Here is an 18,369-nt window from a genome sequence, read left to right as displayed (position 1 = left end):
TTCTGAATTTGTGAAACAATTATTATGCCGGAACCCAGGCCCATGACTAAGGCTGCACTGACATGGTATTACTGAAACCCTTGGTGAAAATAACCACTGATGGGGGATGTGGATGCCAGCAATCCCAGTGCTACCCTGAGCTAATAGCAATAATGTAGGTTTCATGCATACCCTGTTTGCATCCCTCCCACTGCAGTCTAGTCTTGCTGATAGCTACCTGTTGAATCTGGACAAATTAGTAATACTTTAATTCCTTTCTGCTTGTACTTAGAAAAAAGACAATAGCCCTTTGTGCTTAGATTTGTTAGTGATAATTATCTTATGCAATATCTCCATCTGTTGTCTGCTGGCGCACCAAAGAGCAAAACGAATCCAAGTCATCCATCTCATAGCCACCTTGATAGTAGTCAGATGTATAGAGAAGCCTATGATGTTCATTAGCAAAACCACAGCTCTTGCCCTTAACATATGTTCCTTGAAAATACTTTAAGTAATTCTAGGTTGTTTTCACAGTCTTAGAATATTTGAAAACTCTCATGTTCACCTCCGTTAGGTTGTCATGTGCCAGTAGCAGATTTGATCTAGCGGGTGGTGGCTTGAAGCAAAATAACTGCTCTGAGCTGTTCTTCCTGGATGTTGAGTTTTCTGCTTTGTACGCAACTGTCCCAGTTGGATTTTGTTCCAGTTGGGTGGAGTGTATGTGTGTAGAGCTATACATATACTTTCAGTTTTCTATGCTAACAGAGAGTTTAATCACCGATAGGTTTTTTTTTACATGGATGTAATTAGGTTTCCTCAAATTCTCAGCTGTGTGGGAGGTCCAGGGCTTTACTAACAAACCTAGAGTGTGCCACATGGGTGTTTGGAAGCTTGCAATGTGAAATACCAGCATGTCCACCTGAATGATATCCTCTCTTATAACTGTAGGTCCGGTCAGAGACAGCAGCAGTTGAAACTTCTCCATTTGAAGGATGTTAGTGGTTTTGTGACTGTTCTGTACCACTTTTTCCCAGAGCCTTGATTCTCACAGTGTCAGGATGAGAAGGATAATTTTTTGTTCTTTCCCATGTATTGTTCTGCTTTGTTGTTCCAGTTGCACCACAGCAGCTGCTTCTGCAGCTGCACTGTGAGGTTGACCAAGGACACTTTTCCCCCTGCAGTTCCTCAAAGCCGTATCAGTCCCCTGTTCCACTTCTCATTGTTGCCCCATGCCCTCAGCACAACTGTGGAGACTGCACTTTTGTTTTCGGAGGTAGGATCAATCCTGAAGTGATGGGGGGGACGCCAGGAAGACAAAATCCTGTAAGGTGGCTTTGCCATTGAATAGTGTGCCACAGCACTGTGGCCTGCATACATAAGGAAAAAGGTCATGGATCAGTGAGGAAAGTGACAGCCTGGGTGGAAAGAGGAGCCTTTGCTAGCTGGGAGACTTCTACTGTTTCCTTCCACGTACCTTGGACATCCAGAACCTGAGTCCTGGAGAAAAAGAAGGAAGGAGTCCAGAAGTAACTGAAAGAAAAGTCAAGGACTAGAGAAGAAAGGACAGAGTAACTTGAAGACATTCAGCTATTCTTGTTGAAAGTTTTTTGTCACTTAGATCCCAGTAGTGGCATCCCGAGTGAAACAACTGCAATGCTCACAGGATACAAACGCCATGGAATCTGTAGATGTGTCCTGTGGATTTCAAATTGTACTCTCCATATCTTCCCAAACTTGGTGTTTGCCATAGTCCTTCCATGCAATTAATGTAAAAATATTTTCACAGAAAAAGAAAAAAGGTTACCTTTTCAAGAACAAGGAGTCAAGACCACTTCTTTATGCCTCTATAATCTGAAAAGTTGGAACAAAATGGCAAAAGCTGGCCTCTCACAAGTCTTCAAGAGTGATACCATTCACAGCATATCCCATGAAAGGCTTTGGCACAAGCAAAAATGAAAAAAATAGTGCCTCAAGAATTTCCATGTCAGGTGTGGCTGAATTTAAAGCATGTTGTTAGATTAGAGGATGTGGGTGAATATGTAGAGAATGTGGTAGACCCAGCAGGTATGTCATCAATACAAGTGAAAGAGAATCCCAGTGACTGGGAACAGACCACAAGGGACTTCCTTCCATTTTGTTTTAAACAGAAAGGAGCGACTGTAGCCCTGATTGAAATTTGAGCTCACCCTAACATGATGTAAATAAAAATGGATTTCCAGTTAAAAATAGTGCTACAATGTACAGTTATTGTCAGTAGAATCATTTTGCTGCTGATGTCTGGTTTGAGGGGGGTGGGGGTGGTGTTTTGTATTGTAGGCCAATGCAACCCAGTGAAAGTACACCTGATACTATTTAAATTATTACTTAGCAAAATCTGCAGTAAGCTTCAAAAAGTATATGTTACTGTGATTTGCTCTGATCTTGAAACCTCATATATTTGCAGTTTGACTGGTTGAGGCTCTTAAAACAAATAGCTCACAAATGAGTAATTCTGCTGCTGAGTATATCAACCGATCTTTATTGTGTCCCAAATGATAAAGTGTAATGGTTATACAAAGTACTTAAATAAGCCATGGAGCAATTTCCAGCAGTGATATATATGCTGAGACTCACATTAAATTAATATTAGGTGAAGGAATAAACCTGGAAATCTAAAATAACAATAGATTTCGTATTGGTTATGTGAAGCTATGAGAACCAGCTGCTCGTGGTTTCAGTAGGAATCCACAGAAGTTCAGTGTTCAGTCTTATTGTCTACAAAAGTATGTAGCTAGTAAGGAGTGCAGGTGTTACACTTTTGCCAATATTTTTCCAATGCTGGTTTAATTACAGTGTGGTGAATAGAGTTCTGGCTAGGAGGATGCCTCAGCATGTCTTCTCCAATACTGTCCTGGGGTGAAAAGTTCTTCAGGGGCTATCATTTTGTGCTCTGTTTACCTAATGGGACCCTGGTTTCTGACTGGCAGTCCTAGGTAGTTATCACAATCTGAATATCAGCATGCCTACAGAACGGTTAAATACATCTTTGTGAGTGTACATTATGCATTTGATGTAAGAATAAATTCCTGTTTAAAATATGCTTAAGTACTTGTACCGTGTAAGTGTGTATCTTTAGAGGCACAAGTATGTGTTCGTATGCATATGCATGGGGGCAGGGGGAGAGAACTTGAAACCGGTAGGAAATACACTCTAATTCTTTTTTACCAGTTTTGGATAAAAGCACGGGTTTTGTTGTAGATGAGTTTATTTGATAGCTGGTTTAACATTTATGCTAATGTTTTACAGGCAGAAGATACATTTTGCAAAAAGCTTTTGATAAAGTGGTCTCTAAAAGCATGCCTAAACCCGTGCAGTCATCATGATTAGCCATTGCAGCTCAGCTGTAGAGTATCCCTGGAAGATGAGGGCTGGAGAGAACAGTCTGGATGCATGTGTGTGTATGCGTGAACAGAAGCACCTTTTGAAGTACATGGTGTTAATAAAAACTCCCTGATTTTCAGCTACCACTTCTCTGATCAGAATATGAATTAGGCTACAGAGAATAGCCAAACAACAGAAGGCACAGTTGGGAAGAACCATATTATTCGTATCATACCCATCCTCAATTTCCTTCATCTTGCTAGTGTGAGACACACATGTTCCATAGTAGTGACAGCCTAAACCAAAATGTGACAAGTAAGTAATGCTTTGGGGTGCATATGCTGCAGAGGATTTGTTTTTCCAATTTTCTAAAACTGAATAATGGGAAGAAATCATCTCTTTTGAGGATTGCTTGCATCCTCCTGCTTACGTGTTAAATCCAGTTTGCATAATTATTACCACATGTAACCTGTTCTCCTAAATCAGCAATAGTGAACCTATTTTCTGATTCTTGTAAAATAAGGAAAGGCATTAAAGAAATTACCTGCTCTGCACAAGTATTTGGTTTGTAGAGGTTTAAATGTGCTTTACATTTTGTAGTTGTGTACTTAAATCCTGAGTGTACTTTTTGTGCTTTGTCTGTTCTTGGCTTACGGCTTCTCTGTAGTTTTCTGTTTCTGAGCATTGTTACGCTTTAAGAAGAGTATGGCTTTAGGAATGCTCAGAGTCTGCCTGAAAGGAAAAATTAAAGGCTTTTCTCCTTCTTGTGAGTATTGGGCAAGTAAGTGGAGCCTCTAATTTCTGTTTCTCTCTAGCTTACTTACTGTTCTTTAAAATTAAATACTGTTTATGGCTTGCTACACTACCCTAGTGTTGTATTCCTGGTTTTGCACTGTGGAGGTTGTGATTAGTATAAATTTAGTACTTAAGGGGGGGAAAAAAGTGAAGTTGACTACTTCTGGAAACCAAAGTAATGGATTTGACCAAGAGTCATTGCAACTCTGTCACTTTCCCCAAGTGAAGAAGGAAACCTAGCTGGTTTTGTGGCACTTAAAATCACGAAGAATATTTCAAAACCACCAGTAATCTCCTCAGGTATGTTGTTGTATGGGCAATTGAGATATTTTCATTTCCTAGGGAGCATAGATTTTTTTATGATGCAGTATCTACAGTAGTGTTTCCTAGATGATACAGATTAGCTTGTAAGCCTGGGAAGCGTAGAAAGATGAGGACATTTGCAAAGTCCAGAGCATTATGTGAAGCTGTACCTGGCCGAGGAATATGAAGCATCATTGCCATTGACTTGGAAACCTCTGTGCTTTTTAGAAGGGAGAGAGAAAATAGAAAACCCAGCTTGCTAGGTGGGAGGAAGGACTTTTTCAGGTGTTGCATGTGCCTGTAAGATTTGTGATGCCAGCTTATTTTGATGTAAGTAATATTCAGGTGTTCTGGAGATTCTGCTATTTAAGCAATAACTCTCTGAAATGGTGGATTTAATGAGCAAAAAAGGAAAAATAATCAGCAGTGCTTTATATGAGATTTTTCATCTAAGTTGAAAGAAAATGTTGGGTGCAATTTGTTTCCATTGTTTGAAAGAAATACATCTTCGTGTTGCTGCAGTCTCTTTCCAAATGCTTGCATTCTTTATTTAGATATAAATCTTTCATATGAATTGTTGATGTGTGCAGTATTTTACCCCACTGAGCTGTTTATCTCAGCATTATTATTAAGCATAATGAGAAAAAACATACAAACCAAACCATCAGAAAGGAGGAAACCTGACTTCTGGGCATGGCAAAAACTTAATGCATGCATCAAGTAATGCTTTCTGTAGGGTTAGGATTAGCTGTTCTCCCTGGAGCCTTCTCTTCTTCAGACTGAACAACCCCAGCTCCCTGAGCCTGTCTTCATAGGAACATTTAATGACAGGCTTTCTACTCGCTCATTCTGCCACAGCACCAGTCCTCTCTTGCATTCTTCCTAGTGCTTGGAAAAGGTAGAGTAGCTTATCTAAGAAGTTTCATCCTTTCATTTGCTATTACGCATCTTAATTTTTCAGTGTCATATTAGGTAGTGACTTTCCTTTGTCAGGCAGGCTACTTTATAAGAAGCTGTAAATTTTAGCATGTATTTTAGCATGTTCTTATGCATGTGTGTGTGTGTGCATTTGGGATGAGTCTTCAGGGGTTTTTTTTCTATCCAGAGATGCTTCACTAGCATTGGAAAAGGTGATTAAATGATACAGTATGAACAGCTACCAGTGACCATTTAGGCAGAACATAAGCAATTTAACTCCTGGTTTTCCAGCTTCAGGCCACATGTAATAGGGCTCAAGAGAGAAACTCTTGTCTTCAACAAGACCTCATAGGGCTTAGCTTAGGTGGGAAGGGGATGGAGCTCAGATGGTGGCATGCACCACACAGCAGAGAGGGAACTCGTCCACAGATCTGCCCCCCAGCCAAGGGGCTGCAGCTCCTTCATCCCACACTGAAGGCTGAGACTTACTGAGAAAGACAGTCTGTGCCCCATTGCACCTCTCTGCTTAACCTGGATCTAGAATGGGTGTTTAATCTTTGAGAACAGTTTCATTTACTATGTTTCTTGATAACATTTTTCTTTCTTATATTTTCCACAAATTACTTCTTGTATTTCCATACTTCATGATTGTTTTTTCCCAGGGATGAGAGAGATAAAGCCAAGATGAGGAACAGCAATTACTTGTCACCCAGTGCTCTTTTAATTGTGCAGGCTGCTGATGATAAACAAGCTGGCCTTCTGCCAAACGTATGGTTTTCTTCGAAGTGTTGATCTCTGGAGGGGAGTGTGACATCACCCCCCTCCTTTTTCACCTCCATGAAGAGCTGTGAACTGCACTAGTTGGAGTGGAAACTGGGATGCTCTTTGATTTCACCAATGAGTGTGTATTGGCCAGTCTAGTCAGCTGTAGTATCTGTAGGCAAATGCTCCTTTGTGGCTGCTGGTAGCTTTCACTTGGGTTCTTGTCTCAAACAGAAGAGCAGGGTCAGAACCAGGGCTCCTAAATCAAATGTTTCCATCAACCATGATAAATTAAAACCTTTAGGAATGGAAAAGAACCAGATGGGTTAGAAAGTAGAAAGGGAGGAAAAGGGTGGTGGCTGTGGAAATGTTTGGGCACTTCTTCCCCTTTCCCCAGCCCTAGAGCCCCTAGAAGACTTAATTCTGTAGTACTGCTGCCAGGCCCAAGAGGAGTTTATCTAAGGTGGTGTTCACCCATTTCTCTTCAGTAGCTCAACATCTTTATGCTGTCCTTCATACTTACTTCAAGATAAGAAATCTCTAAACTAGAAAAAGAAAGGAGATTTGGTTTGGTAATGTTGTCATTTCCAGAATGCCATGAAAGAAGCAGCTTGCTTAAAGACCTGTTATGCTATATGTAACCATCCAGCTGTCTCCGATGATGGTAAAGAGCAAGTGCTCGAAGCAGAGCACATTCAGTATGAAAACAGTATAATCCTTCTCTACGTTTACTGACCCTGCTTAAAGCCATAAGAGAGCTGTTGAACCAAAAATACAATTGGATCGCTCTGTTTAAAGTCACTAGAGGATCTGTGTGCCATGAGTTTGTGTAGTCCCTTTTGGTTCCATGTAACAGGTCCTTAGTTGTGGTATGCACCCTTTATTCATTTGAAACCTGATGCCTCCCTTGCCCTCTCTCCTGTTTTCCCTTTGCTTCTGTGAGAAATAGTGAAGGGTGCTTCCCTTTCCACATTGAATGAATTAATGATTTGAAGCTACTTGGAACACTCAAAGGTGCTCACATGATATTCAGACCAAGGACGGAGCATTCTCACCCATGTGCAAAAAACCCTCTTCCACTCAAAATGGTCCATGTACAAGCAGAGTGCCTGAAATCCAGGGAGCTCATGATATTCCCACGGACACATGGTGTTCCCTGTAACTGTATGTGAGCTTGCAGAGGTGAAGAGCTCTGTTGGGGAGAGCAGGCTGCTGTCCAAAAAGGGCTGATCTTAACTGTGTGTTCATTCCAAGAAGTTCAGAGCACCACTGGAGGCTAATGCTCTTCTGCCATTCCTTGCAGGGAGACAGGGAGACAGAGCAGTGCATCAATCCCAAACTGGTCTGTTTGCTTTGGTTTGGAGAGCTGAATTCTAGACCATATATGTATATCTATATACATACGGCACATGTTTTATCAGCTGGTGCAAGGGCAGTAACCTTGGACAGAAAGGTAGAGCAAAGTGCTAGGGATGAGGAATGCCCTAAGCTATTATAAAGAGTCGTGACCCTTTCCAGTGGTGCACTTGTTAGGTGCATCTAGGCATGGGTGAGGCAGGCTGGCAGAGCAGGGTGCAGCACTGGTGTCCAGTTACTCATTCCTATACTAAAATTAGCGCCCTGAGGGAAAAAAAGCTTCTGGTTTAGTAAGTACTTGGCTTATTTATTAACCAGAGGATGAAGTGTGACTAATGACTAGTAAACATATATCATGGAGGGTGGATCATCATAAGCTTCCATTTTATTATTTTAATAAATGATAGTAATTCAGTACTCCTAAATGCTTTCACCTTGGGTGACTGAAAAATGTGATGTCATTATCTGCAGTGTTCCCTACAATGTGGGCTCAGTGGAGTCCTATAGATAGTGTAATTACTGGGAAAGCACTCTTGTTTTCCAAGGCTGTTGAAAAATGTCGAAGATTTCAGTGTTTGAAATAGAAAGCAAACAGAACATTTAAAGTAGTGCTGTGGTGACAAAGTTGTGATTGGACCAAGACAGTGGTGCAGAGTTGTCGGTGCATTGGCAGTGCTGTGCGCCAGGCCTGGCCAGTGCCTCACAGCAGCACTCTGCAGGTGGAATCAGTCCTACCTTTCCTTAAACCTCTTTTCAGTTCTGCAGAAACCTAATGGAGGTGGTCAGGTAGTGGAAGGAGGATGGCAGGGCTTCCAGGCTCCGGCAGTGTGCAAGGAGCTGGCCCACATACAGGCAGCAGAGCCAGACAGTGTTCTGTTAGCTTCTTTGAGCATTGTGCTGGAGCACACCTAAGTCAAGAAGAGGACATACCTGAAGTGGTGGCTGGAAGCAGCAGCAAAGCAGAAAATGTACTGGGAAGAACACATTGCTATCAAGGGGAGCCTCTAAAATATCTGTAAATTCATAAGGGAACAGTCTTCAGGGCTGTTGTTTGCCTTGAACCTGGGAAGGAATCAAAGTCATAGGATAATAGAATGATTAGTGTTGAAAGGAACTTTAAAGATCATCCAGTTCCAACCCTCCTGCCATGGGCCAGGACACCTTCCACTAGACCTGGTTGCTCCAAGCCCTATCCAACCTGACCTTGTACACTTCTAGGAGTGGGGCAGCCACAGCTTCTCTGGGCAACCTGTTCCAGTGTCTCACCACCCTCACAGTAACGAATCTCTTCCTAATGTCTAATCTGAATTTGCCCTCTTTCAGTTTAAAGCCATTACCCTTTGTCCTGTAACTACAAGCCCTTGTAAAAAGCCCCTCTCCAGATTTCTTGTACACCCCATTTAGGCACTGGAAGCTGCTCTAAGGTCTCTCTGGAGCCTTTTCTTCTCCAGACTGAACAAGCCCAACTCTCTCATCCTGTCTTCATAACAGAGGTGCTCCAGACCTCTGTTCAGCTGTATTTGTGCTTGAGAATGCCCTATCCTGTGTGCAGGACCTTGCATTTGGCCTTGCTGAACTTCCTGTGGTTGGCATTGTCCCACCTCTCAAGCCTGTCCAGGTCCCTCTGGATGGCATCCCTTCCCTCCAGCGTGTTGACCTCACCACACAGCTCAGTTTCATCAGCAAACTTGCTGAGGGCACACTCAATCTCACTGTCCGTGTGACTGACAAAGATGTTAACGCCAGTCCCAGTGCCAGCCCCTGAGGGATGCCACTCATCACTGGTCTCCACCTGGGCATCAAGCCACTGACCACTACTGTCTGAGTGCAACCATCCAGCCAATTCCTTACCCACTTAGTGGTCCATCCATCAAATGTATGCCTCTCCAATTCAGAGTCTAAAGCCCAAGTTAAAGGACTTTAGAGCACTCTTGTTAAAGGTCATGAAAGTTTAGAAACAAGGACAGTGATGGCAGCGAGATCTGTTGGACCACAGTGTGTATTTGCAAGAGTGCCTGAATACAAACTTGGTAACTTCTTTTTAACCTGCCAGTTAGAGACTTGTCCTACCCTTTTCATGGTTTATGTGTAGGTAATAAATAATTATGTAGCTCTACACCAAACAGATCAATATGTTTGAGAACAAAGAATTTTATCCTTATACTAACTTTGGTGTTGATATAATACTTACTGCAATGATATTGACTGCAGCCAGGTGGTGAAGGGAGAGTATAAAATGGGATTATTGCCTTGCCTTTTACCAGAAAGATTTTTCTGTATTACAGAGCTCTGAGAAAAGGTTAGTACCCTAATAATAAAAAAGTTACTGTTTTAAGCATTTTTCCTTCCACTCTTTGTAACACACTGAAGCATACACACACGTGTGCACAAACAAAAATACAGTTCTGTATCTAGGCTAGTAACACCATGAATTGAGTCAAAGAAGCAGTTTTCTTATACACTTGATAATCTGGGAAGTTGATTGGGAACGGACCCTACAGTTTATTACATCTTTGAATAACTTTGTTCATGTCAGATTTGATGGCAATGATAATGTAAATCAGACTGTTCCAGGCACAACATCAGACCACATTGTGTGCTTGTGTACATCTCAATTGAAATGGGGAAAAGAGTGCTGTTTTCATGTGCCTGACATAATCCTGCTTCTTTTGAAATTGATAGCAAATACTCATATACTGTGAATTGTGGATACTCTGCTCCTTTCAGGGTTAAGGATATTATTGTGTTACTTGAACATGTAAAATACATGTATTAGGTTGTTGACTGGGGATTGTCTCCAGCATTTGCAGCTGTGACTTTTATTTAGCAGAGATGTTTACATTTAATTCATTCGTGTTTTATCAAAAGCTTTTGTGTGGTGGATTTATTGTACGAAGGGGTTTTTTGAGTTGATGTACAGGATGTACATTCATTTGACGAGTTTATTCTTTTAACAAGTTGGATAATCATTTGTGATTCACAGTTTTATTCTCTGGGGGATTATTAATTTAAAACTTGCACTGTATTCCTTATCAGATATTTATTGACTGGTTTACACTGTACAGAACAGGATTTGAGTAAATCAGCATGCTGTAAATTTACCTTTTTAACAGTTTTATTGCTTTTAGCAGGTATTCGCTTAGGAATTGACTGCTCCACCATAAAACATACGCAGGCATGGAATAAGTTTTTGAGGAAGATAATATACTGTAGAGCAAAGTGCATATATTAGCTATCCTGTACATACAAGCAGAAAAGGAAAAGATGTTTTCTCCTGCAGGCCCCAAAAGTCTTGTGCAAAAATATTTATTCAAGTGCAGTGCATTAATGGAAGGCAGAAGTAAGATATTGTGTGACCTGAAAGGCATGAAAAGCGAGCATTACCATTTTCCTTTCTTCAGACGGGGGAAATGTCTTAGCAAAGGCGAGATCTGAAACCCATTGACTCCAAGGAAGTTTCATCAAAACTAAAAAATTAATGATTACTAAGTTTTGTTTCTCTTTCTCTTCCTGTTTTTTCAAATAACAAGTTACACTGTTCTGACCACAAGATGAGGTCTTTCTGTCTGCAGCAAAGAGGCCCCTTTATTTTTAAAAGTCTGTTGTGGTACTTGTGGAATTAATAATTATGTTAACAGCAATACTTTTTATTGTTGTAGATGTTTGGATATCTATAAAAACCCCTGGGAAGTGAATTGATCCTTCTTTTTAAGCCTAAGTGTGTTTCTTACTGTAACCTTTTAATAAGAAGTTGCCTGTTGATAATACTGTCTTAGAAACTGGACAGTACAGATAATAAACATATAATGGTGTATATGAATGATATAAAATGCATATAAATTTTATACATGAATGTGATAAAAACTTTTAAATCTGTAAAATACTGTAAAACGCTTTTATAAAGTGCAATTCTACCCAGTGAATAATCATGTTAAAATGATCTCTTCCTCTTAAACAGCTCTGATCCAAAAGTGTATTCAGGCTCATAAATGCTGATTTTAGCAAAACCAGGTTTTCTTCTGAATGAATTAAACAAATAGGTTATGAGGGGATCTTTAAAGGACATTTCCTAGTATAAAATCTTGCATCTCACTTGTTTATCAGGTCAGTTTGCTTTTCAAAAAGCATTTCAGAAAGATTCTAAGATGTGTGCTATGTGTGTTACACAAGTTTAGAACAGTTCTAGGTATACCTACCAAGTCCAGCCACTTATAAAGGTATGGTGTTGATTTTCTTTTAGCCACTCAGCAAATATCCACCTTTGATCAATGACATCTCCTTTTGGCTACCTTCTGAGACATACTCCAAGAATGATTTCTATGAATTGGCTCGAACCATTGGTGGAGACCTGATAGAAAAGGTTGTCCTAGTGGATGAATTTACCCATCCGAAGTAAGTAAAACTTTTACTACATTTTTTTTGTGATCAGAATATAAATACTTTAGTTTCATATACCAATAAATTCTTACAGTGTTTGCACATTTCATTTTTTAGCTCTAAAAAAAATTAACACTTTCAAGAAGTATTTTTACTTAAAAACAGTGTCTTGTATTTCAGTGTTGTATCAGTCACAGCTCAGCTCATGGGTCATGCTTCTCTTCTTTACTGAGAATATTATCTTCCATATTAGTAGAGTGGTGAGGTAGGGACAGGATTCACTGGTCTGGATTTCTCCTGTATGCGATTTCTCCTTTGATATGCTGCGACATATCCTGAACCATGTACCAGGGGTGGCAGTTGTTCAGTACTAGATCGTTTCTTCCTCCACAAGGAATACAACTCTGGTTCCCTTTGTGATTTCTGCAAATACATGGGAAGGATGACTGCTTGTTGATAATTGCTACACAGACTTAGGATTTAACTAGCATTGTCCTCTAAAGCCATTAAACCCTCACTTAGCAAACATTCAGATACGTTTTGACACTACAAGAAGGAAACATTTCTCACCTTCTAGTTGGTGACACTAATGGATTGTTCATAAGTGATGTTGTAGTCCTCTTAGTTTACAACAGTAAAAGAAATCTTTTAAAATGCCTCATTAAAAACAGTAATTCCAAGGATATTATCTACCTCATTAAAATATAATTATAGGTAAAGACTGTAACATAATGACCTTACTTCTTAGAACACAGTGGTGCAGGTATATAACTTTTGTGGACCGATAATGTAAGCCATGCTAAGTAATTCTGTCTGTTCTCTGAAGCCTTTGGAAGACTGAGTCTCTGAAAAGTGTTCTGCTTAGTCTTAATTCCAAGATAATTGTCTTGTTACAGGAACAGTACAGTGGTTTCTCTAATTCAGTGTTGCAGAAAAGCCTCTGGGCACAGAAATTAACAGAAGAGATCCTCAGTGTTGCCATGGATGTGTATGTTACAGATCCGGATATTTGTAATCGTTATCATGAATTTGTAGTAAATCTGCTGTGGAGGATGGGAGAAAAGTGCATGGGATAGGAACACCTGCAATGCTGCTGTCTTGAATGTTAGTTACGTACAGGAAGCTTCCTAAGTTCACGCTTGTAATTAATCACTTCTAAAATTTAAAATTTGAACTTCTTTCACCCTTTAAAAATACCAGTTCTGTGAGGAATTAGGACATTTGGCATTCTTATTTTCCTTCTTAAAATACTTTTCTTAGTTACAATACTATAAAAATTGGAAAACAGAAAATGCTATACAAATAAAACTATTTCAGAACAGAGAAAGAGGCCTTTTAATTAAGATCCTTTACAGAAAGTATCTATGTGATACTGTGTAGTTATTTTGTAGACTTCTGTGTGGTTTAGAAGTCTTTGAAGATTACACTGGGCTGTGGACTGATAATCATGCTCCATTACATTATGATTACAGTGTGTATTAGCAGTGAAAATGTATTCCTCTGGAGGGAAAAGGAAAGGATGGGAAAAAGCATAAGACAAGTAATTAAATGAGGAAGAGATGTCTTGGAAAAAAAAAAAATCTTGATTATCTGCCTTGTAAGGTGATAATGTTGACACATCTTCCCGGAAAGCACAGGCAATTAAAAGAAACAGCAGGAAGGAGTCTCCTTGCTGAAAAGCACAAATTTAGGAGAATGCCAAGTTACTATGCTAGGGTAATTAAGAACTGTTCCAGCCCAAATGCATAAAAATAAACTTAGCTAAACAAGACACAACACTGAGGCAAACCCAATGATGAGTGAAGAAGGCTTTCCAGAAGATAAACTTTTTTGGTTCAGTTTAGTCTGCAGATATTTTATTTTCCTTGCAGCTGAAATTAATGTTAATGGATGCCGGCCTAGTGAGGCTAGATCAGCTGTAGCATGTTTCAAGCAGCAAGCTTTTTCATGCTGCAGTCACATCTTTGAGGCAGAAAAATAAGCATTTCCTATTAGAAAATAATGTTGTAGTGGTAGTTAGGACATGCAGACCTAAGTTAAATCTCTGTATTTAACTTTCTTGAATTTTCTGATTCCTCTGAATTCCTCTTCACCAGTACAACAGGTAGACGTCACAGAGCAAAGGAATCATAGAATAGTTAGGGTTGGAAAGGACCTTAAGATCATCCAGTTCCAACCCCCCGGCCATGGGCAGGGACACCTCACACTAAACCATGTCACCCAAGGCCTCATCCAACCTGGCCTTGAACACCACCAGGGATGGAGCATTCACAACTTCCCTGGGCAACCCATTCCAGTGCCTCACCACCCTCTCAGTAAAGAATTTCTTCCTTATATCCAATCTAAACTTCCCCTGTTTAAGTTTTAACCTGTTACCCCTTGTCCTGTCACTACAGTCCCTGATGAATAGTCCCTCCCCAGCATCCTTATAAGCCCCCTTCAGGTACTGGAAGGCTCCTATAAGGTCTTCACGCAGCCTTCTCTTCTCCAGGGGAACAGCCCCAACTTTCTCAGCCTGTCTTCATACGGGAGGTCCATGTGCTCTGTTCCAAGCAGAGAACTGAGATTTAGCGGGTAAGTCAAAGTAGGGAGCGTTTGTGTAAAATGTTTCCGGAAACCAGGATAACTGTAGGGATGCTTAGCAGGAGCCCTCTGATCCACAAGAACTTCATAGCTTTACTTTCATCCCAGCGATTCCAAGCAGGTCCACCTGCTCCTAACACTCCTTTTGAGTCGAAAGTGTAAAACTGAAAGGAGGACATGGACTTTTCAGATGTCTGCAATACCCACACACTTCTCTACATTACAGATGTGTGTCTGTACAAGGGATCACATGAGAGGAGATGTGTGGATCTCTGTTGCTGAACAACACTTGGGACATTAGGTGGCTGCTCAGGGGGTTTAGTTCCATAGTCAGACTGGGAAATCTGGAAACAGGGGATTCTTGAGCAAGAGAGGAGCATCACCTGTGCAAGATATGGCTCTTGCATTCAGAACATGCATCCTGGGGAGCGGGCAGTACATGAGACTGAACAGGTCAGAGGGTAATCCTGTCAGCTGTTGATCCATTCCCATCACCCACTGCAGCATAAAAGGCCATCACAGACCTGCACAATCAAATGCAGCTGGGAAGGTAAGACCGAACTGCTGGGTATGCTCAAGTGGAAGAGGAGAGTTTATAGGTCATGGAAGGAGGGGCTGGCCACTCGGGAGGAATATAAGGCTGCTGCTAGAGGATGTAGGAAGGCAGCTAGGATGGCTAAGGCCTCCTTAGAATTAAATCTGGCCAGAGGGGTCAAGGACAGCAGAAAGAGCTTTTTCAAATACATAGCTGATAAAACTAACACCAGAGGCAAGGTAGGCCCACTGGTGAATGGGATGGGTGCCCTGGTGACAGAAGATACTGAGATGGCAGAGTTATTGAATGCCTTCTTTGTCTCAGTCTACTCTGCTGGAGGCAGTCCTGAAGAGCCCTGTACTCCTGAGACCTCAGATGAAGTCAGGTCACTGGAGCAGTTTGCCTTAGTCGATGAGGAATGGGTTAGAGACCAGTTGAGCAATCTGGACATCCATAAATCCATGGGTCCAGATGGGATGCACCCGCGGGTGCTGAGGGAACTGGCGGAAGTCATTGCTAGACCACTCTCCATCATCTTTACCAAGTCTTGGGAAACGGGAGAGGTGCCTGAGGACTGGAGGAAAGCAAATGTCACTCCAGTCTTCAAAAAGGGCAAGAAGGAGGACCCGGGTAACTATAGACCGGTCAGCCTCACCTCCATCCCTGGGAAAGTGATGGAACACCTTATCCTTGATGCCATCTTAAGGCATGTCAAGGATAAGAGGGTTATGAGGGGCAGTCAACATGGCTTTACCAAGGGGAAGTCATGCTTGACCAACTTCATAGCCTTTTATGAGGAAATAACATTGTGGACGGATGATGGCAGAGCGGTGGATGTGGTCTACCTTGACTTCAGCAAAGCATTTGACACAGTCTCCCACAGCATCCTCATAGCTAAACTGAGGAAGTGTGGTCTGGATGATCAGGTAGTGAGATGGACTGCGAACTGGCTGAAGGAGAGAAGCCAGAGAGTTGTAGTCTATGGGGCGGAGTCTAGTTGGAGGCCTGTATCTAGTGGAGTGCCTCAAGGGTCAGTATTGGGACCAGTATTATTTAATATACTCATCAACGATTTAGATGAGGGAATTGAGTGTACTATCAGCAAGTTTGCTGATGACACTAAGCTGGGAGGAGTGGCTGACACGCCAGAAGGCTGTGCTGCCATCCAGCGTGACCTGGACAGGCTGGAGAGTTGGGCAGGGAGAAACTTGATGAAATATAACAAGGGAAAGTGTAGAGCCCTGCATCTGGGCAGGAACAACCCCAGGTTCCAGTATAGGTTGGCGAACGACCTGTTAGAGAGTAGTGTAGGGGAGAGGGACCTGGGGGTCCTAGTGGATGGCAGGATGACCATGAGCCAACACTGTGCCCTTGTGGCCAAGAAGGCCAATGGCATCCTGGGGTGTATTAGAAGGGGGGTGGTCAGTAGGTCGAGAGAGGTCCTCCTCCCCTCTACTCTGCCCTGGTGAGACCGCATCTGGAATATTGTGTCCAGTTCTGGGCCCCTCAGTTCAAGGACAGGGACCTGCTGGAGAGAGTCCAGCGCAGGGCGACTAAGATGATTAAGGGAGTGGAGCATCTCCCTTATGAGGAAAGGCTGAGGGAGCTGGGTCTCTATAGTTTGGAGAAGAGGAGACTGCGGGGGGACCTTGTTAGTGTATATAAATATATAAAGGGGGAGTGTCACAAGGATGGAGCCAGGCTCTTCTCAGTGGCAAACAATGATAGGACAAGGGGTAATGGGTATAAACTGGAACACAAGAGGTTCCACTTAAACTTGAGAAGAAACTTCTTCTCAGTGAGGGTGACGGAACACTGGAACAGGCTGCCCAGGGGGGTTGTGGAGTCTCCTTCTCTGGAAACATTCAAAACCCGCCTGGACACATTCCTGTGTGACCTTATCTTGGTGTTCCTGCTCTGGCAGGGGGATTGGACTAGATGATCTTTTGAGGTCCCTTCCAATCTCTAACATACTGTGATACTGTGATACTGTGATTCCTACTGTCGCCTGATTTTTAGGATATTCTTGGAATCTAAGTATTGTATTGAGCTTGTCTTGATGAATACAGGAAAACGTGGCTGCAACACAGTCATTATTCAGGCATATTAGGGACTGTAGTGGTAGGACAAGGGGTAATGGGTTAAAACTTAAACAGGGGAAGTTTAGATTGGATATAAGGAAGAAGTTCTTTACTTGTAAGGGTGGTGAGGCACTGGAATGGGTTGCCCAGGGAGGTTGTGAATGCTCCAACCCTGGCGGCGTTCAAGGACAGAGCCTTGGGTGACATGGTTTAGTGTGAGGTGTCCCTGCCCATGGCAGGGGGTTGGAACTAGATGATCTTAAGGTCCTTTCCAACCCTAACTATTCTATGATTCTATATGAAGAATAAATAAACAGATATGAAGAAAAAGTTGTAGTTTTGCTGAAACACCAAGAAAACTGCATGAAACTCTGGCAGTTATGGCAAAACAGGTGTTGGGATATGTGCAAGGCAGGCAGAATAGAGGAGAAATGTCCCTTTGCAGTGAGCAGAATGTTTTCCACAGCCTGGCTCGTGGATTTAAGCTCTCTTTGCTTGATGCGTTAGCTACAGTCATTTAGATTTTTATACCTTTGTTTTATGGAATATATTTTTCTGTGCGTGGTCTGTGAGATTAGTTCGCCGTGACTTGCCTTGAGTTGTCATCTGTTGTGTGAGCCATGTGACCAGGCACTGTTTCTGCTAACCAACTGAATTATTTCTTTGCAATCTTTGGAAATCTTTAAGGACGTTTAAGCATTGCTGTGCAGATACAAGATGAGTAAGGATCTGTGGCTGACATTTTTCATTTGCAACATTCTATATTGATGGTGAAGGGAGGAAAAAAGTCTGAGGTTTTTTCTTACTTTTTGCAATGGCTGTTGTACTCTCCGTATCTCTACTTCAGGCCTTCTACTACTCACCTTATCTGATCTGTCTAATCAATATGAATGACCTTTAGAAGTTAAATCAGAAAGCAATATCCCTTTCACTGGTCAAGACTTCTCCAGTTTCAGAAAGATAACAGGTTCACAGGGAAAAAGAAAGTCTGGCTGAGTAGCAATCAGAAGGTGAAAGGGTCTCTGCCCACCATGGATAAGCAAATCAAAACTACTGCCATGCAGAAAATCACAGTAAGAGCAGTGACTTGCATTTCTGAGGTGTTCAGGTAAGTATTGCAACCACACAAACATGGAATTCCAGGGATAGTAATGAAAGCATGCCTGTCCAAAATGATAGAGAAGATATTGGCTAATTAAACATGGTAGAATATGTGATAGAATAGGCATGTGTGTGACCTGTGTTGTCCATGATGAAGAGGACAGAAAGTCCTGATTTCCTGAAGTTTGATACTAAAATTTCTTTTCTGTTTGAAAGAGA

At 41.7% G+C, this 18,369-nt stretch overlaps 1 protein-coding gene across 7 annotated transcripts in view; it reads left to right on the top strand.

Moving 5' to 3' along the window:
* Positions 1-18,369, top strand: part of FARS2 (phenylalanyl-tRNA synthetase 2, mitochondrial) — a 259,126-nt gene that overhangs the window by 162,882 nt on the left and 77,875 nt on the right. For all 7 annotated transcript variants that reach the window (XM_080610977.1, XM_080610978.1, XM_080610981.1 and 4 more), the window contains one exon: positions 11,714-11,865. In XM_080610977.1, the coding sequence (XP_080467103.1) occupies positions 11,714-11,865 (152 nt within the window). The remainder of the gene's footprint in view (positions 1-11,713; positions 11,866-18,369) is intronic.

This window comes from Psittacula echo (genome assembly GCF_963264785.1).
Source record: "Psittacula echo genome assembly, chromosome: 2".
Lineage (NCBI taxonomy): Eukaryota > Metazoa > Chordata > Aves > Psittaciformes > Psittacidae > Psittacula > Psittacula echo.
This window is presented reverse-complemented; position numbering and strand designations above follow the sequence as displayed.